This window comes from Coturnix japonica, chromosome 11, assembly GCF_054131305.1.
Source record: "Coturnix japonica strain WE chromosome 11, WE-NBRP24, whole genome shotgun sequence".
NCBI classification, from domain to species: Eukaryota; Metazoa; Chordata; class Aves; order Galliformes; family Phasianidae; genus Coturnix; species Coturnix japonica.
In genome coordinates this window covers 26,389,428-26,411,932 of record NC_140673.1, presented here as the reverse complement: position 1 = coordinate 26,411,932, position 22,505 = coordinate 26,389,428, and the positions used below count along the sequence as shown (strand labels likewise).

Here is a 22,505-nt window from a genome sequence, read left to right as displayed (position 1 = left end):
CTCTGCCACCCTCTAGACCCCACTGCTTTGATTTTGTCAATGTGCTGTATCAGCAGCAAGAGGTGAAGTGAAACTGCAAGTCTGTCTCCAAAGAGGGAGAGCAGGAGATGGGAGGCCGCCTGGCTGTGCCCATGTCCAGCAACTCCCTCATGCTCACAGGGAAAGGGACATCACGTGTTTTACCAATCCGCTTAAAAACCCCAATGATTGCATTGCCATCACCCTCAGAGCTGACCAGCATTGTAAAATAAAGGCAAAGCATGCACTGCTTTGCCTTGGTGTGAGGTTGGAAGCGCCGAGGCCTTGCGCACGCTGCTGCTCCCACTTCTCTCAAAACAAAGAAATCCGGGTAGGCTCCAGGAAATCCCATGTGTGACCATAACTAATTCATGCCCAACCGTGTTCGTGGCATCGTGGGGTCTTTGGGATGATCCCACATCTTGCCCAACATTGTGAAAACCCCGCGCTTCATTATCTTCTTTAATAATTCCATGGTATGTAATTTATTAAACAGACTCCTTATTTGTAAACAAAATGAGAGCCGCAAATGCGTGAAGATGGTCGCACTTCCTGGCTAAATAAGAGGCAGACAAAGAGCCCTAATGATGCACCAAAAACGCTAACCAAAAATGTACTCTTTAAAAAGATCACCAATTTAATGCTTTTTTGTATTTCATTTATCAGCCATGTAGTCATCATTCCCCTCCCTACCACCATCTGTACACACTTTCCCAATAGACCACCACAGCTGTCCCGTTTCTCACACAAACAGTACCTTTTATATGCTTCCCAACTGTTTTTAATAACTGTTCTGTGTGCTGCACTGTACTTCCTTTGTTTTCTTAAAAAAAAAAAAAAAAAAAAAACGAAAAAGAGATATAATCCAAACAAACAGGTCATCACAGCAATCAGCAGAGGAAGGCAATTACGATGTTAAAAGCCTTCGTGCCCGCTGACCCATCCTAGAACCGCGTCGGCGGCTCCGTGTATCCATGGTGGAACTGAAAAGTTCCCTACAAAAGTTGCTAAGGCAGACGAAGGCCGAGCAGAAACACGAGCATGGCGGCCGAGAAATCATCATCCCGTTTACTGAGGAAAGAGTATTAATGTTAAACACAGCTTGTGTGACCAGAGTTTCTCAAGGCTCTCAAAGCAGACTTATCCATTCAAAGGCGCTGCTGCCCCGTGTTGCAGAATTGCATGAACAAACCCATCCCATTTTCCCTTTCAGCTCCCACTCTTTTTGCTCTGCCTTGGGATGCTGGCAGCCCCCTGGCTACAGTGGGAAAGCATAGAGCACCCTGCCTGCACCCAGTATCACCCAGGAAACTCCCCACTGCTACTCTTGCCATGGGGATCCTGCCCCACAGCAAGCAGCCACACACAGCACAGTGTCCTTCAGTCTCAGCCCTGCATGTAAAGAAGTCTGGGCAGAGGCAATGAGCCCACAAGGAGCTCCTCACTGGTATAAGCATAGAGAGCCGAGATAGGATATGCACCCTGCTTGTGCCATCCTGCAGCTTCATGCCCTAGACACAAAACCTCATTTTTTCATACAAGAGTTTATTACTAAAGACTGTGCACATGGAAGGCAACTGGTCTACACTCAAAATCCCTACCACGATTTTGAGCTCGAGCTTTTGATCTGAAAAAGAAACACTGTCTATGTTTAAAGTGGGCTTTAGGAATATTATTTCAGTTCTCCATCACACTCATCTACTTGTATTGGAAAGATCAGACAGCCCCCAAGCTGCTGCACAAGACCCGACCCACACTCACAAGGCTGCCGTCACTGGTCAGGCCAGTCCTTCTTAAAACACAAGCCATTTGTGGAACTTTAATACAAAACAGTTTGGGATTTACTTTATAGCTATACAACAACTACTTTTTACTTTTGAACACAGTAACAAATGTAAATAGGTCCATTGGCTACTTTTAATGAAGTCCTCATCGCGTCAGGAAAAGTCCTTGTCACTACACAATGCGAGCATTGCAGTGGCTATCTCTGCCTAAAAGGGATCACTACAATAGCTGTGCTTTAGAAAAGCATCCTGCTACAAAGAATTCATTCTTCTAATTTACTTGAAGCTACTTTGCCTTAAAAAAAAAAAAAAAAAGAGAGAATTAAATTTAAATTTTACCCCGAGTTTCTAGCATCACTCGGGGATTTGGCTGTTTCCTTCCCTATCAAATTAAAGCCACACTGGGCAAAACAATCAGACAAGAATTTCAGTGAATATCCTTAGGATGAAATCTGATTGACAACGTATTTCGGTATTAAAATCTCCAGTTAGCATTTATCTTGACAATAAATGTAGCTACTACTACCTAACTTGTCTTTGATACCTTTACAGGGGTTCACTTTGCTCGCTTGGTGCATTACAAGGTATTTTGTAACACATGTACTGCCTTTAAACACCAAAATATTCCAACGGTAATTTAACCAGACGCGCTGTTTATTGCAAAGCTCATGCAGCTCATTATCTGTACCTCACACACAAGACTAAATCCGTAGGCGCAGAAAAACACAACATGAATAAAGCTGTCTCAACACCCCACTCTGCGCTCAGCTCTCCATCCCGCAGCCTCCATCCAGTGGGCTGCACATTGCCTGCACGCACCCTGCAAACTTCCCCACTGCCCAGCGCTGCGGATAGGACTGCTCCAGGCCTGGGGGCTGTTTTGAGATGTCTTCCAATGAAATATTTCTCCTGGGCTTGCAAATGTATTTTGCACATAAGGATGATGCCTGCAGGCATTGCTTCCAAAGTACCTTAGCATGGGGTGACAAGGGCTGGGACCAGAAGGGATATGTGCACCACAGAGGATGGTGCTGAGAGTGTTTTGGTCTTGTTTAGCTGCTAATGCTATCAGTCGTGTTATTAATATGACAAATGGATGAAACCAAAGAGTAGGAAAAATAGCTACACCTCTGTGGTCATGGCACAGTGCCGTGGTGGCAGGGTCAGGAGGATTTGCTGCAACCCGCAGCTCTTGCAGACAACGCAGCATTGGTTTTATGTCCCATGGAAAAGCACGGCACACCCTGACTGCACAGTAAGCCCTGTCCCTGAGCCTGCAGCGGGACTGCACTGGCCACCAGTGCTACCGGCCAGACGTGCAACATACCACAGTATCGGCCAGAATGGGTTACCAGCACCAAGGAGGTGAGATGGGCAGGACAAAAGCACTGCTGGTGCCCAAGATGACACCGCTGGCCTTCCCACCATTGGGTGCCACGCTGGAGGAGACCTCCATGACACGTCCTCCTGTGCACAAACCCTTCACATGGTGATGTTTTTTTATGACCTTTTTACATCATTGAAAAAACAGAAAGTTTTGTACCACTGACCCAAGTAGATAACGACCAGGCACTGTCAGCTCACCTGGCTGATTGACCCTGCCTTGGAAACCCCCCAGTCCAATGACAGTTCTATGATTCACTACAGATATATCTCACCCCAAAACATGAACATGCTGAAACATCCAATCATGTTCTGGCACGCATGCAAAAAAAAGCCCATGGCAACAAAGACGACAGCTTGCCAATGGCAGCTGCTGCACGCACACACAAAATTAAACTATATTCTTCTGAAAAGGGATATTATTATGGCATTTGTTTCCCCTTACCCATCACCCTCACCCATTCCCTCATGAAATAAGGGGAAAATATCAACATATATCACACATTAGGAGAGAAGGACAGAGAAAGAGGGAGGTAGGCACTGCCCTTGGCAGGAGCATTATGGAGGGTGCAGATTTTAGCAGTGAATCCAACTGGATGGATCAGAGCTGAATGCATGGAGCTGCCCTAAAATACTGGCTCACCTCAAAGTGTTGTGTTGGGAATGCAGGTATGACATTCAGGCTTTACACTGCAAGGAGTGCAGGGAGGCCCAATGATGCTAAATTTCAGCAAGTTTGGTTGAGCTGGCCCTTGGCTATAACACAAACCTGCAAATGCATGCATATACATTAACGTCTGATGATACTCATCTTCGCCTCCTCTCCCCAGCATGGCCCTGCCTGATGCCTGCCATGCTGTTACGCAATGCACAAGATAGCCGTCTCCTCACTTGTGAAGATAAATGTCATATTGGACCTCTGACATCATGTATTCTCCAAGTAATTATTTTTGATATCATAAGAGTTATGCAGGGTGCACAATAAAATTAAAAAGTAGAAAGCAAGGTTAATAAGATTATCATGTTGGTATAATAGGTAATGCATTTTGCAGTATATCCTAAATCTGCCCTCTCAAAACATAATTAAATAACTGTGATTTATATTTTAAAGGAACGCAGACATGCAGCGTATCCTCCTGCCCACATATGCTAATTGCTTTCAGCCCCAAAATCACACAGTTGTTTGCAGCTTTTTAATCCTCATGTGTAAATAACCCGATCCGGGTCCAAGTTATGAACAATGAAGTCCAGGAAACTTTCAGAATAGCATGTCATTAAACCCATCTCGATTTTATCTCGCTCATCTGACGGCACGGATGTGCTCCGAAGCCTGCGGGGATGCGGGAATGTTGAGCTGGACACGGGGGGCCTGGAGGAGTGCGGCACCCAAGAGGAGCTCACGGATGGACGACCTCGGGACCCCCTGGCCTCACCGCAGGGCCTGCATGCCATCAGGGCAGCATCAGCTCCACGCTTGGCTATGGGCGCTCTTCCCAAACACGACGGAGCGAGTGAGTTGCCCGCCTACCGCCTTCCAGAGGCACAAGCATTCAGAACGAACCCAGCAATAAAAAGAGCCAATAATTGGTGATTTTTTCCTCAAAATGGAAGATTTCCATAAGCTCCTCAGTGAGCAGGCCAGCCCCAGCCAACCTTCCACATCATGTGGGCAAAGCCAGACCGACAGAAACACAGCGAGCCGCTCCATTCTCCATTTTGCACTCACATGCCCGAAGCTGGCATACAAAATGGAGGGCCCCGCACACTCTGTGGGCACAGGCCTACCTCATGGTGGCCATGTAGTCCTGCCAGGCTTCCAGCAGGGCTGAGCTCACCCAGACAGCACATCCCTGGGCACCAGCACGGAGCACAGAAACACTTCTCCAGAATGTGTAAATATCTCTTCCAGTGGGACTACGCTGCCATGAGGGACCCACCGGGGCACAGAATGCTCCTCCACAAAAAGTGGCTCGGACAAAGCTCCCCTGTTCATCGTGGGTATGGAGCTGTCTTTTTGGTGGCTACCATTAACCAACAATAACCACAGATGTAACGGATGAAGAGAAGAACGCCGCAAGGACGGAAAAAAAACAAACCGACACAGCCTTACCAACAGCTCTTCTCTACCCAGAGTCCTCACCACCGTGAGGAAACACGCAGGGTCGGCCGCTGTTAGGAAGCTAAAATAATTTGCCCTGAATTTACAGCCTGTAATTCAATCTGCGGCTCAAGCTCCTGCCCGCACCAGGCTGAACAGTGCGGGGGCAGCACCGGGCGAGGATGGCTCAGGAGCAGCAGCCACAGCAAGGATGGTCCCCGAGAGCCCCGGGGCAGTGCTCTGGGTGCGCGGCCCTTGGAGCAGGGCTGGGACTGGGGGCTGTGTTGGGGGTGCTGCTGGGGCTGGGACACCACGGGGAAAGCACCGAGGGGAGGGAGAGCGAGGCAAGGGATGCCCTTTCCTTTACATGCGAATGGAGAGAAAGACTGAAAATACAGAATCATAATAATAAATAGCGGGTTTTATGAACAATTAGGATTCCACTGTCTCTTTCAAGGGTTTGAAAAGCTGACATGATGTTTTGGGTTCTCCAGATTCAGCTTTGAGGCCTCAACCAAGAGAAACATTCAGCCCCGCTGTGTACAGCAGTGACCACAACAAAGATTGTGGTTTCTCCCACACTCGCCTTAAATAGATCTAAATTAATGCTATTCATCATTGGGTGGAAAAGAAGGGAAATATAAAAGCGCAGTCGCTTGTAGACAAGCCAGCAGCGTTGGGTAAGGCTCTCACCAGCGCACAAAGCTCACTGCTCTCCAGCCAAGGCCAGCTCCGGCCCCACACCTCCGGGCAGGAAGGCACGGAAACGGCAGCCTGCCCCATCACCTGGAAAACATCCTGAGCAATCGCACACGCCTTCACCCAGTGTTTATTTGTTGTTGCTGTTGTTGTTGTTGGAGAAAGGGGAAAGCTAAACCACATGACTGAACTCCTGCCAGGCCTTTGGGACGGAGCAGGCCGTCCCGAGTGCCGCACCACTTAGTGTCTGCATTATCACAGATACTCACCGGCTCGGTTACAGCAGAGCAGGGAGTGCAGTTGTCCCGACCTAAATCCTGCTCCTGTCACCTCCCGCTCCACAAAGCTGCCCGCCCCATGCCCCGAAACAGAAAGCACCAATAGATGGAGGTATCTTTCTGTGCCACGCAGGGTGTGGGATTGCTGTGCAGCCACTGTTTGGGTGCCGGGGCTGTGTCCTCAGCCACTTCCACATAGGGCACACACACAGTTTTACAGCACTGCTGCCATACAGGGACCTTTCAACTAAAGTAATGCTAAATCTGCCTCCTCCTGTTTTTCCTCGAGGGCAGAAATACCATGAGATGGCTTCATTTCACTTTTTTTCTTTGAATGTATACATGGTGCTGAATGTCCAAAACTGATGGAAATGAAAATCCATGCAGTGAGTCCCCACATCTCCCCCGGCCGTGCACAGGGAGCCCAGCACACCGCGGCACCGGCTGCAAGGCTGGCTGAGCAGTTTGGTAAGAGTCAATGCAATAAGCCCCGTGTTCTGCAGAAAGGCATAGGGACCATTAACATCACAAACAAAACTTTAAAGAATGATTTTGATGCACGCTGGAACAGCCGTGTATTGGAATTAGGTTTTCAAAAGCCTTCTATGTGGAGGAAATGTCACGGATGCTTTAAAAGTCTTCAGATACACGTAAAAACGACATGTCTATTACATATTATCTTCACAGAACAAACACCATTTGAAATGTGCCTCTTTTTAACTACCATTATGGGCTGTCTAAAGAGCATTTTGGTTGAAACTTGGGAGGAAAGGGAAAAAAAAAAAAAAAAAAAAAAAAACCAACCACTGATCTTACACCTGCTCTTTAGCAGTGGGAAGTGGGTTCTCAATCTGTTAACATGACCATCTGGCCAATCTGCATATCACGGCGATCTGGATTACTGTACGGAGGAATGACAATAACGTAGCCAAAACAAAAGTAAAATGCATCAAATACTAACAGTAGCGCAGCCCTTTTGATTTTAAATTAAATAATAAACGTGGTATCACAGCAAAGCGAGGAAGTCGTCTAAATAATTAAAAATGAGCCTTTGCTACGGCATAATTAAGTAAACAATATGGTGCGCGTCCTATAGGAGCCAGCAATACTTTGCACAGCCGAACGCCAGACTTTTGCAGAGCTGGAGATGCTGCGGCAGCTCTTTCCGTGATGCACGGCATTGTCAGAGCACCTCTCACACCGCCGCACCGCCGGCCGGCCACGGCTATTAGTGGGATTAATGCAGCAACAATCAATAACAATTGTACTAAAAGATCACGGTGCAAAGCGGGATGCACCTCTCGGACTTGGAGCTAAGCGATACCTCCGCAACATTTCGGCTACTTTGCTTTATTTGCTGGGCTTTGCCTTATTCTGACACCACCTTCCTGCGGTGCTCCAAGTAGAAATGTTACAAATCTGCCAAAGGGAACCAAAAATGGGTCTGCCTAAAGTTCAAGGTCATGTGCCATGCACTGCTGCCCGGGCAATGGCCACAGACTGCATTTAGACCCTCAATATTCCTGTTGCAGAAATAACGCTGACTTCTTGCATCTTCTCTGGCTCTTATTTTAAATGTTAAGAGAAGCGGAAAAAAAAAAAACACTGCTCATTTAAATAAAAAGCCAAGCCATCCCCAGCTTTTCCTTAAATTTCACATTTTCAAATGTCCTTCCAAAAGACTGAAAGCCTTTCTCCCCCAGAGCTACCTGGCTAGAACAACTTGCCTGGGACGGGAACGGCGGCCTTCCAAAAAAGCCAGAATCGGGCATCTCAGCGTCGCTCTCCAGCCCGTCATCCAGCCATCCAGCCCTGCCCACTGCCAAAGCCTGCAGAACTGGGACCTTGCACAAAATTTAACTACTTTCATGGCGAGCCTTTCCTCCAATCTGATCACATTAGCAGAAGGAACTCCAAAGCAGTAAAAAACTCCTGAAAGTTCTCGGTTGAGTGCCTACTAATGAACAAAGGTTAACTTTATCTAAAAGGTCAAATGCCTGGTGGCTAAGGTTGTGACCTTAACAACTTAAATTGTGACCTTGCCACGTGCCTAGTATATTGCAGATTCTGATACAGATCATCTGGTAAAGGACTGGCCATAAATTAGCTTTACTGTTCGACTCCCACAAAGAAAACGGTTTGCCACAATGGTTTCCAACTTGTCATTTGATACAAGCGCAGAATAAGGGAAAACTAAAAAGCAAACCCAAGTTTAGGGTATGGAAATGCCACCTGCTTTTAGTTAAGCAGATTAGAAACTGCAAACTGAGAGCAATACTCTAAATTTCAATACATTTCTGGTCAACCTCTAATTCACAGAACACCGATCTTCCTTTCCTCTCCCCTCCTATTTTTTAACGAAAATGACATGTCGTTTGTGTATTTGCATATTTTTGTTTTCTCTTTCTAGCCAGTTCTTAAAGGGAATAATTGATTTCAGTAGCTTTGTGAGAAGCACTATTTAAATCTGAGCACATGTGTTCCCTTACAGATGATAGTGCCTACTGAAGAAAAAGCGTGGATTCAAAGCAGTAATTATGGTACATGTTTAGAAGGAAAGGGACATCTCACTGCAGAAGCCATCTCGAATAAGGCATCTTGGAAGGGAACGCTCCCTCAAAAAAGAGAAGAGTTAAAAAAAAAAAAGAAAAGAGAGAAGAAAAAGCAGTATGGGTGAAAAGGTCACAATGGTTTTGGCACATATCTCCAAGCACGTTTCAGAGTCTGTGCCTCCTGCCAATACTGGCAACTTCTCAAAACTTTTAAGGAGGTAAAAACATTGTTTAGTGTTTACAAATCTTCTGTACTATAGCAGATGCTTGTCAAATCCGCTATATGTAAGTTGACCGGCCTACCTAATATCTGTGCTGGCGCCTTCCTCCCCAGAGCTACCCGGTCCATACATTGCTGGAGGCGGCCTTGATGGAGCTACAGACAAAGGACCCTTAATATTTTCCTTTTGTACCGTTCCTGTTGCGCACATGGCACAAGCTGCCATTACTGCGGGTCTGCGGGAACCAATGGCTGGCAACTTGGCCAATGTTCAGGTGCAACAAAGACTGCTGGGATACCTCGGAGGGGGAAAAAAAAAAGAGAGGAAAAAAGGGGAAAAAAAGGTAGTCCACAGATGATGCTTCCAGCACACCTCTGTGCAGGGACACAGGGGACGCCCGCCCCGCAATACATTCTAAGTATTGCTTTGTCCCCGTGGCGGTGCGGCAGCAAACCTGCAGCACAACGAGCACAGCGCACTGCAGCCGGAACCACGGTGCGGTGTGCAGCCACTGCTCGCTGCAGAGAGACCCTGCAAATCCACAGCACCCACGTCCCGAGCCCTGCACCAATGTTCTACAGCAAGCAGCTCCAACAATGGGTGCAGCCACTGCCCATTAACGATGAGCGCAGGAATACATCAGTTTGCTATCAAGGGTAGTGTTTGCCAGCGGCACGCTGATAAGATGTTATATCCCTAATCACAATATTGAACTTTTACGGTGTCTCTCTCCTGGCTGCTGCAGCAGGAAGAGAACCTCTGGCCCCTCACAGTGCCAACGCCTGGATTTCCCCTTTTCTCCCCGTCCTGTGTCCCTGTGATCCTTCCCACAGGCTGAACCCAGCCGCTGCTTTCTGCTGGCAACCCTACCCGTGTGCAGAAGGCCACTCTGCCTTTAGGAAATGCAATAGGGACCGGTATTTAGCATCCTAAAAAAACCCTAAAAGCCCAGGGCAGTGCCCTGGTCCCATTCTCCCCACAGTTCAAAGCAGCTGGTAATCCCCGCTCTGTGCTACATAACAAAGCACAGAGCAAATACAGCCTTTGGGCAGCAGGAAGGTGAGTGTGGTTTGATCATGCTGCAGGGCTGGGTGCTGGCTGTGCGGATGGCATGAGGAAGGCCGCACCAGCTCCCAGTGCTGCAACATGCCATGTGTTCCTATATATATATATATACAGGGTCTGCATAGGTATGATCCCACACTCCTGCTGCCCTCCCTGCCTGCCCAGCCTCTCATCTTGCAGGCCAGTCTGAAGCCAGACCAACCCGCACGTCCCATATCCACCCAACACACGTCCTCTATACATCCCGTATTGGACAACCAGGGCCCAGCACTGCACTTGCTCACATTTTTCTGCAGCACAATCGCCCATCAGAGACACAATACCATGTTGTTTTCCACCCCAGCCCTCTGCTCAACCTCTTGCACACTGAGGCAACCCCAGACAGTTGGGGACCCCTGTGTTTTCCATTTCATCACAGATTAAAACATTTCAGCCCTCCCCAGGTACAATATTATTCAATGAAGAATTTGTTTCAAGAACTGTCCAGATATTTTGTGCATAGACTGTGATGTTTTAAGGCTGTCTTTTTTTTAAAAAAAAAAAAGGTTTGGTCTCATTTTCCCAATTTTTTACCCAAAATGAGAACGTCACATCTGTTATCTGCACCTTCCAGCTGCCGACTGAGGCTCCTCTCCCCTTCCCATCTCTCCAGGTGAGGAAGCCTGGCAGCCCTGACCTTGGGTATCCCAACCCTCTCCAACAGCTTCATGCGTAACAAATACAAAGTTAATTTTAGAGGTAAAACAACTTAAAAAAAAAAAAAAATTGACAATTCTCCCCACGTTCCCTCCACCGCAGAATAAAAATAGAGAAATAAAAGAAGCCTGGATAACACTTGAGCAAAGTGCCCCAAACACCAAACTGCCGTTAACCCCGGGAAAACAAGAGCTGTGCTTTCACCCCAAAGCCCGGTGAAAAAAGGCAGATTTGGGACTGCACTCCCTCCCGCCCGCACCAAACCCGCCAGGACGCAGACGCGCGAGGTGGAGAAGTGGTATAGAAAGGCACTTACCTGCGGCGTGCACAAAGTATGCCAAATATAAATCGAGTTCCTTAACAGAAACTCCTATATGGTGGGGCTGTACGCACAGCCCGGGATTAGAGCACTGTGGGGACTTTACAAGGCGCTCGCCATCAGTACTTTCGAGCGGAATACCTTTAAATAAAATCACCATAACGAGGTCCAACCTCCAGACCTTATCTGCCTGGCGAAGGCAGTCAATTCTTCTCATCTTGCCCTTCTGGTCTGGATTGGAAAGGACGCAACACGGAGGCTTTTTTCCTGTGACTGTGAGAACAAAATCCTCCCGAAATTCAGGCCTGATATCTTTCCGAAGCTTTGCCAGAAGTCTTGATGCCCATTTCTGCTTTACCTCGGGTTTTTCACTTAAGAGTTCGTCCTTCACGGCCCTCTCTTCCTCTTTTGACATGCGTTTCTCATGTTTTTTGAAGTATTTTCTCTTTCGGGCTTGCAGGTTGAACCATGTGTACGCAAACGCTCGGACGTGAGGCAGAAGTGCTTCGATGAAGGGATGAAATTCATCCTGAAAAAGTCACAGAGAAGCGTCGGTGTCACGCAAAGCGCAGCAAGGCCCGAAGAGAGCCGAGCGGCCCCAACCCCCCGAAAGGCGCAGTGGGGCCGGGATTGGGTCCCCAGCCCTGGTTTGGTGGAGAAAAGGGTGGAAGGAGTTAAAGGCACGGGGCCGGCTGGGTGCGGGGACTCGGCCGCTCGCAGCGCCTATCTCCCTCTGCTCCTTCCCTGACCCCGCTGCTTGCGGCGTCGCCAGCATGTGCCCGCCAATTTGGCAAATTCGGAACGCTTGGATGCCAATCCCTGTTTGTGTGGGGAAGTCTGAAGTATAGCGAAACTTTCCCAAAGATACACTTGGAAATGGCAGCACGCCGTGCAGTAACGCGCCGACAGAACCGTGCGCGCAGACACGGCCGCAGTGCTCTGCTTGGAGGATGAAGCGCTGCGGCTGCCCAGCTGAAAGCTTAGAAAACACTAAATGCTATTTAAAAAAAATAAAAAAATAAAAAAATGAGGATTGCAGTCCATTAAAAAAAATAAAATTAAAATTTTAATGTGACAATGCGGCATGTTAGAATTCCAAATACTAAAAGGAGACTCAAAAAACTGAAAAATGCAGTGACAGAAAACCTTGGCACGACTCATGCAAAGGCACCAATAATTATTATCTTTTTTATCGTGTTGGGCTGGATTTTCAGACAATCAGAAAGAAACTCCAGACTTGGAAAGTTAGTTTTGCCATCCAGAGACACTGTTCTGTGCAAGGATGTGCTACGTATCCCCCTGTGCCCAGGCACAACATAAGCACAATTACAGTTCTGTTGACCACAGAAAAATGCGAGAAGGACCCCTTTACTTTTGTAGAAATAAATACAGATTTAGATACATATCTATTATGCAGATATAGATCAATATCCTCAAAAAGCATCACATAAATCAGCAGAGGGATCAACCCAGGCTGTGCCATGCTGGGGCCACACTCTCAGTTCCTACACCAAATGAATGAGCACAGCGCACGTCACAGCACCCGCGGGCTGATCCCACTGCTGCACAGCCCGGTCCCATTGCCTGTAGGGCCCAGTCCCACCACACGTAGGGCCTCATCCCACTGCCTGCAGGGCCTGATCCTAAGGCTGCAGGGCCCGATCCCGCTGCTGGAGGGCCGGGTGCCTCCAGCCTTCAGGTTGGGCCCTGCGGGGATGCACAGCAGCTGCTGCACACAGGAGAGCCGCTGTCCCGTCCCGCAGGGCAGAGCTGGGGGTTCACATTAGTTAACTTTTGAGTAATGAAATGATTGCACGGAGCGTGTTTCCAACCCAAATCATTTCGGGTTGTAAATGCCATTGTAAAAACAGAAATCTCACATCCTTCTGATAACACTATTTGAAGTTACATTTCTTTTCAAATAATGACGAGAAGTTGAGCACTCAGTAGCAGAAATAACCATCAGTGGACGCTGCCCTAACTCAGGAGCTCCTACTGACTTCCCTTAAGGTTCCCCCGCACTGATTCTGACGGCCCTTACGCTGTAAATACTTCAATCCATAGCGGAGTCACAGTGGTCATTTTTACTTTGAGCACAGAACATACTGAGCCATGCACCCAGCGCGCTGCCACGCAGGAACCACCGGACGATGGATGAGCATTAACACCAAAGCAGGTAAAATAAAACAAATCACTCTGATGATTGACACATTCCTTTTTTTCCCCCCCTTTTTTCCCTCCCCTCCTGTACTGGATGGAGGAGATCATAGTTTCAAATTTCAGTAAAGTTTGGGGGGGGGGAAGGAAAGAGAAAAAAAAAAAGATTGTCAAGAGTTTGCAGTCGGCAGATTCACAAAGTGGACGAAGGCACACGCGGAGCTGCTCTCTCTCCCCTACGAGGGAGGGAAGGAGATGGACCGCAGCTCCCTGCGAGCTGCCAAAACCCCAAAGCTCGCTCCTGCTCCTCCTGCCCCTCTTAGGGGGGAAAAGGCCTTTGTGGGGTGCAGGTTGTACACACACAGAGCGCTGCTGGACCGCGGGGAGCAGTGCTGCAAGCAGAGCGCTCGCTGAGCACATCTTGGTGGGGCTGAAATATTGCAACTTTTCTGCTTTCTGCAGCGCTTTGTCCTGACGGATCTCATGTGCTCGGGACTTTTTTGGCTCGACGCTGGAAGCCATCCAAGAGCGAGCTGCTGTAACCTGCGCTGCAGCCCGTTCCTACAACGGGAACCTGAGCAGGGAGGGAGCGGCAACACAGGAAAAAATATATATCTATAAAAAAAACCAACAAGCACTTGAAAAGAACCGGGGAAAAAAAAAAAACAACAAAAAAAAGGCGGTGTGAAGGCAGGGGCTGGAGGCAGCGGGAGGTGAGCGGCCGTGCCAGGCTCCGGGTGCTGCTCAAAATGGTGCACGGCGAGAAGAGGTTAATGGCTCGCACAGCGACCCGAAGCCCCGGCACGGCACAGCCTGCAGCTCGGCCGGCACCGCGGCATGGAGAGCACAGCGCAGGGATTGCGGGGTGGGAGGGGAGCGGGTCTGCACAGCACATTATTGAACTGGGGGGTATTATTATAGCAAAAAAAAAAAAAAAAAAGTTTTGGAAGTGTGTCAGTGCAAACGTGCTAACAGATGTGCAGGGCTGCCCGCAGCCCGGCTGCAGAAAGGGTTTAAGGAGCAAAAAGGAGAGGGGCTCTGCCTGTCCCCAGAATCACCCAAAGGGAAACTTTCAGAGCGTGTGAGCAGGACGGATGCTGAGCCCTCGGGCTGCACGCAGGCAGCCGTGCGGGAGGAAAGTTGTGCTGCACGGTGCCCAAAGTTGGCGGCTGCGGCCCTCGGCCCTGAGCAGCACTGCTCGGAGAGGGCAAAAGGTGCAGCCAGAGCCCCAGCTCTGCCTGGAAACAAGGTAACCTACAGGAGCCCTGAGAAATACAGTATCTCTGTGGATCCTCTCGAAATTAAGCTGGCCGCAGCAACCCTTGTGAATATTTTTACAATCCGTTTGCTTGTAAACCTATTGGGAGATGGGCATATGTTCCCCAGCCGCTTCTGAGATCCTCTGCAGACACGGACAGCACTGGGGCTTTCCTGACAGATGACTAAAAACCTGGTGCCATCCAGGTACAGCGCCGGGACCAACGCGCTGCAACTCTGATTTCTGTGTCTGCCTTTCCAAACCACTTTCCCTTTAAATCTGAACCAAAACTTCATCCAAATGAAAAAAAGACGCTCACACACAAAAAAACTCCCTTCCCAAACTCCCATCAATAAATGCTCCCATCGATCCTGGAAGGAAAAATAGGAATCCTGGAGGGAAAAACAGCCAAGCCATGGGGAAGGGCTACCCCTCTCCTGTCGGGAATGACAGGGAGCACCCAATGGGGCTGCGGAGGGAAGGAGCTCCTCGGGAGGCCTCTCGCCCTCGCCTCAGTTTTTCCAAGTGTGCAACAAGAATGCAAGATTTTTAATACGAAAAAAAAAAATAGAAATAAGAAAAAAGAAAAAAAAAAAGAATAATAAAGTAATGGGGGATCAGGACGGAGAGCCCCGTCCCGTGGGTTGGGGTTACATGTCCCCGTGGCACAGCCAGGCCCTGCCAGCCCCGCACGTGGGGCGACGCGCTGTGCCCCGCGGCAGCCGGGGCCGTGGGTGCCAGGTCGGGCTGCTGTGTGCGGGGCAGCCCTGAGCCCCGGCCCTGCGGCTGCAGGCACTGGGGGCCGGGGGGGCCCCGCAAAGGGAAGGGGATAAAGTTTGGCGTCTCCCGCCCTCTCGCTGCGTTTTGTCGCCTTTTCTCGCTGGAAAGCTCCCGGAGAGGCTTTCTTGCCGGCAAAAAAAAAAAAAAAAAAAAAAAAGGAAATAAAATAAAATTCAAATTAAATTAATAAGAATAATGGAGTCAAAATCTCCTGCAGGAGGAAATAATCTGGGGTAGGAGCCCGCCACAAAGCGTTTCCTCGTTAAACCATTATATCCTGCTAATTGGAGGTGTGCAATTTAGCGTCCTGCAGCAGTGCGCGGGGTGGGGGGGCGGGGGGGGCTCTGCGCGGCCGCGCAACCCCGGGGGCACCGCGGGCTGAACCCCCCCCGGCCCGAGCCGCCCCGTCCCGCACACGCGAGGGGCGCAAAAGTTGCGCGGGCGGCGCTCCGCGGGCGGGTAGCGGTGCGGGGGGGGGGGGGGGGGGACACGGCACGAGTCGGGGCGACCCCCGCGCGAAGACGGCGCACCCTGCGCTGAATAGCGGGGGAACGCGGCGGGGAGAGCGCGGGGAGAGAGCGGGGAGAGAGCGGGCGGAGAGCGGCGGGACGGCGGGGATCCCCCTCCCCCCGAAGCCCCGCGGTGCGGTGCGGGGACGGAGCGGAGCGGAGCGGGGAGCGGCGGCGGCGCCGCATCGATCGCGGATGACCAAGCACCCGGCGGGGCGCGGCGTGCGGGGGGCGTCCCGCAGCCCCTCGGCTCTTAATTACGGCGTTAATAAGTAGGCGCCATTAGCCATGTGCCGACACAAATGGCCGTGCGGGAAAAGGGGGGAGAGGGGAAAAGCAACAAAGTTGAAGTTTCGGCGAAGCGGCCGCGTTCGTGCCCCGGCCCCGGCCCCGCAGCGCGGCCCCATCGCGCCCCGCGGCCGCTTACCTGCGTGAGACAGAGCGGAGAATACATGACTGCTGCGGGGGGCTGCGGGCGGAGGTGTGCGTGTGCGGGAGAGAGGAGAGAGAGGGGGAGAGGGGGGGAGAGAGGGAGAGAGAGGAAAAAAAAAGAGAGAGAGAGAGGAGAGGAGGGGGAGCCCCGAGCCTGCTTCTTGCTTTCACATTTCCAACTCTGCCAAACTGCAGCCAGCGCGGAGCCGCTCCATGAGCTGAACTTTAACCCCGCCTCGACTTTCCCGCACTACGCGCTCGGCATGCCTGCCCCGCGCGCCGTTAAAGGCATAGCGCCCAACGCGCCGCGCTGCGCTGCGCTGCGCCGCGCTGCGCGCCCGCTCCGCGCCCGCTCCGCTGTGCACCGCCCGCGGGGGCGGGGAGGGGCGGGGAGGGGGATGCGGCGCTACCGCCTCCCTCCGCCCCGCAGCGCGCGGCGCAAAGTTTGGCTGCGGGAGAGAGAAGGGAGGGTGGGGGGGGGGGGGACACGGCGGGGTGCGGGAATGGATGGGTGGATGGATGGATGGATGGATGGATGGATGGATGGATGGATGGATGGATGGATGGATGGATGGATGGATGGATGGATGGATGGATGGGGGCAGCGGGAGCGGCGCGGCCGTCGGAACTTTGCCGGCGCGCTGGCACTTGTCGTGCGGTGCTTAGTGCGCTTTGAAAATAAGAATGAAAATCAGAATAGAAAGAAGGATAAAAATAATAACCGGGGGGGGGGGGGGGGAGGTTGGAGCATCGCGAACATAATTCCGGCTCAATTCCCGGCTCGTAACACCGCTCCGTAGAGGAGAAGCGCCTCCCTGCCCGCCCCGCATTGTTTTGGCAGCGGCAGCCTTTGGGGTTTTTGGGGTTTGGCCGCGCTCCAGCCCGCGCGCGGGGAGCCCCGTCCGTGTGTCCGTGTGTCCGTCCGTCCCGTGGGAACGGCGTTTTCCCACCGCCGTCGCCCCGACGGCAAAGGGCGCAGCGGGGACGGCGCTGAGCTCTGCGCTCCCCGGACTGAAAATACCGTGTGGGGCAGCGCGCAGCGCTCCTTTCCGCCCCCGCGGCTGCTCCCCGAGCCCCGCTGCCCCGCGCAGGGAACTTTTGGGGCCGTGGGGCGGCCCTTTGCGCCCTCTAGGTCTGCGGGTGCGACCGAGCGCTCCGCGCAAAGCGCTCCGCAGCCGCGCAGAGCAACGCGAAGAAGGCGGGGATGGGGATGGGGAGGGGGGGGGATAAAGCGATTAACGCCGCCGCCAGGAGGGGTTTCCTCAGCGCTGCGCGGGTGGCAGCGCAACTTGGTGCTCTTTTTTTCTTTTTTCCCCACTCAGCTATTTCCTAAATCGCAACATTTCTTCTTTTCTTTGCTTTTTTTTTGGGGGGGGGGGGGGGAATAGCACTTTTCTTTCTCTCTTTTTCTTTTTTCGTCAATATTTTGGGTCTCATCGCGGAGGTTTCCGCCGCTCCGTCCCCAACTTTGTCGGAAAAGGAAAAAAAAATAAATAAAATAAAATAAATCCCAGTTTAAAAAAAAAAAAAAAAAGCCTTTAAAAAAAAAAAAAAGTGCGCCCCTCCCCCCCGGGGGAGTTCAAACGTCGCAACACCCACCCCCAGCGCTGATTGGTCAACGGGGAGATACGTCACCCCGCCTCTACGCTCCCATTGGTCGGCACTGCGGTCCGTCCCTGCGCGCCTTTGTGCGCGGCCGCGGCTGTTCCAGCAGGCGCGCACGGAGCGGGCGCGCACGTACGGGCGGCGCTCGGGGGTGGGGGGGGCTGAGGGGGAGCGGGGGAATCTGCCGAGCTCAGCGATTTTCTGCGCTCCTGGAGAAAAAAAATCATTAACAAAAAAAAAGAAAACGGAAAAAAGCCGAACCCAGAGCGCAAATTCCGCGCAATGCACGCAAGTACCGGCTGCGCGGGGCCGGGCGCTGCCTGCGCAGGGTGACGATTTTTTTTTGTTGTTGTTGTTTCTTTAGTGCAAAAATTGTTTTTTAATCGCTAAAATAAACTTGAGCCGTTGGGAACCCGGAAGAGAATGGGCGCCGCAGCCAATTGCCGCCCGTCCTCGGCTCCCTTTTTTTTATTATCCTTTTTTCTCCCTCCTCCCCCCTCCGGGGCCGCCCGATGAGGGGCTCCGCGCTGCGACTTTGCCCAAGTAACCATTTCTTGTCCCCCCGCTCCCCCCGATTCTCAATCTCCTCCTCCGCCTATTTCCGGAACCGCGATTTACATCGCAGCCCGCCCCCTCCCGCCCCCCCACCCCCCATTTTTTCTTTCCCCTTCGGCCTCCTTCCCAGCCCCGGGGGGTTCGGTAACGCTCTGGGGGTTCGGCAGGGGCTCACCTGGCGGCAGCGGCCCCCCCTCGGTCTGCTCTGTAGCACCCCCCACCGTGCGTGGCCTTTGCTCTACACCCTCTGCTTTGCGCACCCCTCCCCCCCCCCTTGCTCTGCACACCCCGTTCTTTGCACCCCCTTTTGCTTTGCACCCTTCCCCTGCTTTGCACTGCACTTTGCTTAGCACCCCCTTTTACTTGTTATCCACGGCTCTTTGCACGACCCCTACTTGCACCCTCTTTGCTTTGCACCCCTCTGCTTTGCACCTCCTTTCTGGTTTGCATCCCCCTGCTTTAAAGCATACACCCTCCCCCCCGCTTTGCTTCACATCCCAAGTTCTTTGCACCTCCTTGTATTTTGCACCCCGTTTGCCTGCAGCCCTATGTTTGTAAACCTCTGCTTCGTATCCCCCTTGACTTCACCCCACTGCTTTGTACTCCCTTGCATCATACTCTATGCACCCCATTTGCTGTGCTCCCCCTTTGCTTTGCATCCTCCCTTGCATTTCATTGCACCCTCAGCTTTATACACCACTGCACCCTCCCTTACTTTGTACCCGCTTTGCTTTACACCCCATTGCCCCCCCACGCCCCCTTGCACTGCATCCCTATTGCTTTGCACCACCCCTTGCATGGCACCCTGCTGCTTTGCACCTTCTCTTGCATTGCACCCCCCTGTTTGCACCCCACTGCCCCCCCCTTTCGGGGCTGCTCCCAGCGGAGCAGTGCTGAGCAGTGCACACTGTACCCAGAGCCCCCGAAATAGCCCTGATTCCATCCCTGAAAGGATTTCCTGGCTTTGTGCGCCTTAACGCGCCTCGGCCAGCGCTGCAGAACAACGCTATTATTCACAGCTCCGAGGGTACAATCTGCTAAAGTCACTTAATAAAAAAAAAAAAAGAAGAAGAAGAAGAAGAAGAAGAAAAAAAAAAAAAAGAAAACCCTTCAAAGGGCGTGAGAAATGCAGGCAAACAAACAGCAGGCTGCGCGGGTCCCTTCATTAGCAGAGCCCTGGAACTGGGAGCCCCCACATGCGTGATAACACTGCAAGATTGATGGGGGGGTGGGGGAATAAAAGTGGGACTGAAGGTTCATCACTTTTTTTTAGCCCAACTTGCAGAGTGGTGAGCCCCCCCCAATGGATTGCTTTTAATGACACAGAGCACAGAGCTGAGAGCAAAAACAGGGAGAAATAACCCTTAATGTTGGTCCCAAAGAAGTGACCGCAAAGTTGATCCCAAAGAAATGACCCCAAAGAAATGACTCCTAAGTTGGCTGCTGTTTTCTGTGGTCCCCTCGCAGTGACTTTCCCTTGGCCAGCTCTGGGTGGAGGGATGTGTGTGGCATCAGGGAAACTATCACATCCCTGTGCTGCACAAACACACGGTTTAAAGTAACATAATGAGGGATTTCCACCATGTTATCAGCATACAAAGAGACTCTGAGTGGGAGGGATGGCCATCACTGGGAGCGATGGGTGTGACTGTGGATGTTCTGGGGCAGAGGGAGGGACAATGGCCACTCTGTGCCCAGTGGTAGTGCCACAGATAGGGGTGGCTGTGAGGGCTCTGATGGCAGAGGTGGCCCCAGAGATCAGTGTGATCCATCCCAGTCCCCTCCCAATGGGGCCCTTGGAGCCATGTGCTGCCATCACACAGTCACAGCCGTGGCACTGAGCCCCCAGCCAGGACCTTTGGGCAGCAGCTCCAACCTCCACATTCTTAGGAGGAAAATTAAATCAGCAAACTAAGTTATGTTTTTGGAAGGTCTCACCTTATACTGCTAAATGTGTGCAAATACTACTGTGCACACAGCAATCGCTGCCTGCAGGTGAGTGGTTGCACCAAGGCCCACAACTAAAAGTGCCCAGATTTTGGGATCCGGGATCCCCTAAGACACAGAAATGGGTTGGATCTCAGCACTCTGCATTGCACTCCATCACACTCACGGTGTCACCAGGGCTGCCTTACACAGAGGGGCACAGACCTATCCTGTTGCTCTCAGGAGTGTTTTCACCCATTGTGAGCACTGCTGGGGACCAGCAAGGCACCTTGCAGCAGCTTCTGCATGGCATGAATTCTGCCACCCCCAGCTCCAGCAGTTGTCAGTGTGCTGAGCTCAACCTCCAGCAGAGCATTGCACCAGGAAAGTTTGCAGCAGAGAGGTGTGAGTGCAGTGTGGCCACGTGTATGCACAAACACACAGTGCTTATTGCAGTACGGGATACACATACACTGTCATAGTTATGCAGTACATTTCTCCAAAGGAAAGCACTCATACTGTTGCTGCTTTCCACAGCAGGATGTTTTATGTGTAGGATTTGCTTAGAAAAGCTGAGATTCGATAGTGGTGTGACAACAAGGCTATGTGAAGTTGCTTTCTAGGTGTTACAGCATCCAGGTGATATGAATTATGCCTAATAGGAACTGGGAACACAGCACAGACCACTCCACCTGCACCAGCAGCACAGTTTGGCCCTCATTGCTGGACATGATCTCCCCAGCTGTGAAAACCAACCTGAACCCCACAGCAACCTATGGACCAAGTCAGTTTCCCCCCCACTTCTCTGTGCTGAAGCTCTGGGAGGACACAGCAATCTGAGGGCCTTTCCAGACAGAGCTGCAGTGCTGTGGGCTGGAGAGCAGCAGCCAACAGGTGAGGGTTTTTCACTGCTCCTCTGGCACAGCACATTGCAAAGCATTTCTCTACTGATCCCCACCTGCCCCTTTCCAAGGCAGGGGCTCGGGGTATGGCTGAACTCTGTGCTCTGTCCTGGCAGACTGAGAGCAGGGAGGTTCCATCACAGCTTCTCCCAACTCCAACTTTTCTGATTAAAAAAAAAATGACCCTTTTCAGCCTTAAATGAGGGACTCTTCAGTACAGGGTGAGGTTGTAGGAAGGAGGGACAAGAACGAATGTGGTACTTTAGAACCCCTCCCCTTTGTCACTCACTAAACTCAATGAAATTAAACGAAATGAAATCGTAGCGATTAAGAAGCGATGCGCTCCAGGGATGATTGGGAACATTTCATGTCTCCGTATCACTGCGTTGTACAGACAGCTCTGTGCCGGTGGTGGTGTTGGGGGGGGGGGGGATCAGATGAAAGTTGTGTGCACCCAATGCACAAAGGCTGCACGCACCCAGACGTGCAGCGGAGCCGCTGCTCACATCCCGGTGCTGCTCAGAGCTGCGCCCCGTGCCCAGAGCAGCCACAGCCGGAGCCGTGCGGAGCAGCGCTGCAATTCACGGCGCTGCCGCATCGCGAGCGCTGCCAACTGCGATCCCCGGGATGGGCGCTGTGCACTGGCACCGGGGCTCCCGGAGAGGCTTTGGGTTCGGTTGGCTTTTTTTTGCCCAAGTTTTCTAACAAGGAATTGAGTGGAGCAGCGCAGTGCGGGGCTGTGCCGTGCCGTCCCTATCTCTGCACGCAGGGTGCCGGCAGCCAGGTGAGCCGTGGGGCGCTCCCATCGGGACGCACAGGCCCGGGGATGGCTGGGGCTCCAAATAAAACCATCCATCGCTGCTCCGCTCTCGGGCCGGCGGAGCAGAGGGACGCGGGGAGGAGCGGGCGCTGGGTGGATTCCTTCCGTGGAATAAGGGAAAGACCCCCCCAGCCCCGCTCCTTCTTTGAACGCTTCCTTACGTATATTCTATTCTTTTTTTCTCTCTTCTGATTCAGATCTAAATATAGAAGCTCCGTCGCCCCGCAGCTGCTCATTTGCAATTTGTTCTGCGCGTAAAATCTCTTAATGCTACAAATAAACTTCGGGAAAGTTACATCCCAATAAACAATGAGGTGTTGTTTAAAATTACATGTGCTGCTGTATTATTAGGTCTCTACCGACACTGCAATTATCTCCGGGGCTGGCGGGACCGCATTAACTGCTCACTCAGATGCAGGAATAGCTGCTGCATGAACCCTCTGCCATT

The 22,505-nt window shown here is 51.6% G+C and overlaps 2 protein-coding genes across 40 annotated transcripts in view; one reads left to right on the top strand and one right to left on the bottom strand.

Moving 5' to 3' along the window:
• The window catches only part of NFIA (nuclear factor I A), a 323,759-nt gene that overhangs the window by 216,529 nt on the left and 84,725 nt on the right, over positions 1-22,505 (bottom strand). For 21 of the 39 annotated variants that reach the window (XM_015870731.3, XM_015870732.3, XM_015870737.3 and 18 more), the window contains exons 1-2: positions 16,245-16,435; positions 11,111-11,642 (exon numbers count right to left, since the gene is read on the bottom strand). In XM_015870731.3, coding sequence (XP_015726217.2) covers positions 11,111-11,642; positions 16,245-16,271 — 559 coding nt within the window. In that variant the 5' untranslated portion in view covers positions 16,272-16,435. Of the gene's footprint in view, positions 1-11,110; positions 11,643-16,244; positions 16,436-22,505 lie in introns of those variants that run through there. The other 18 variants (XM_085511655.1, XM_085511645.1, XM_085511646.1 and 15 more) reach the window with 1 other exon arrangement.
• Positions 21,432-22,384, top strand: LOC146759081 (uncharacterized). The gene is made up of 2 exons (XM_085511677.1): positions 21,432-22,021; positions 22,255-22,384. Exons 1-2 carry the CDS (start codon positions 21,575-21,577, stop codon positions 22,258-22,260), a joined length of 453 nt encoding a protein of 150 aa, XP_085367803.1. The 5' UTR covers positions 21,432-21,574; the 3' UTR covers positions 22,261-22,384.

Bases quoted from the DNA above. Each gene is read 5' to 3' on its own strand.
- LOC146759081 (XM_085511677.1), top strand. From the start codon at position 21,575: ATGCGCTCCAGGGATGATTGGGAACATTTCATGTCTCCGTATCACTGC.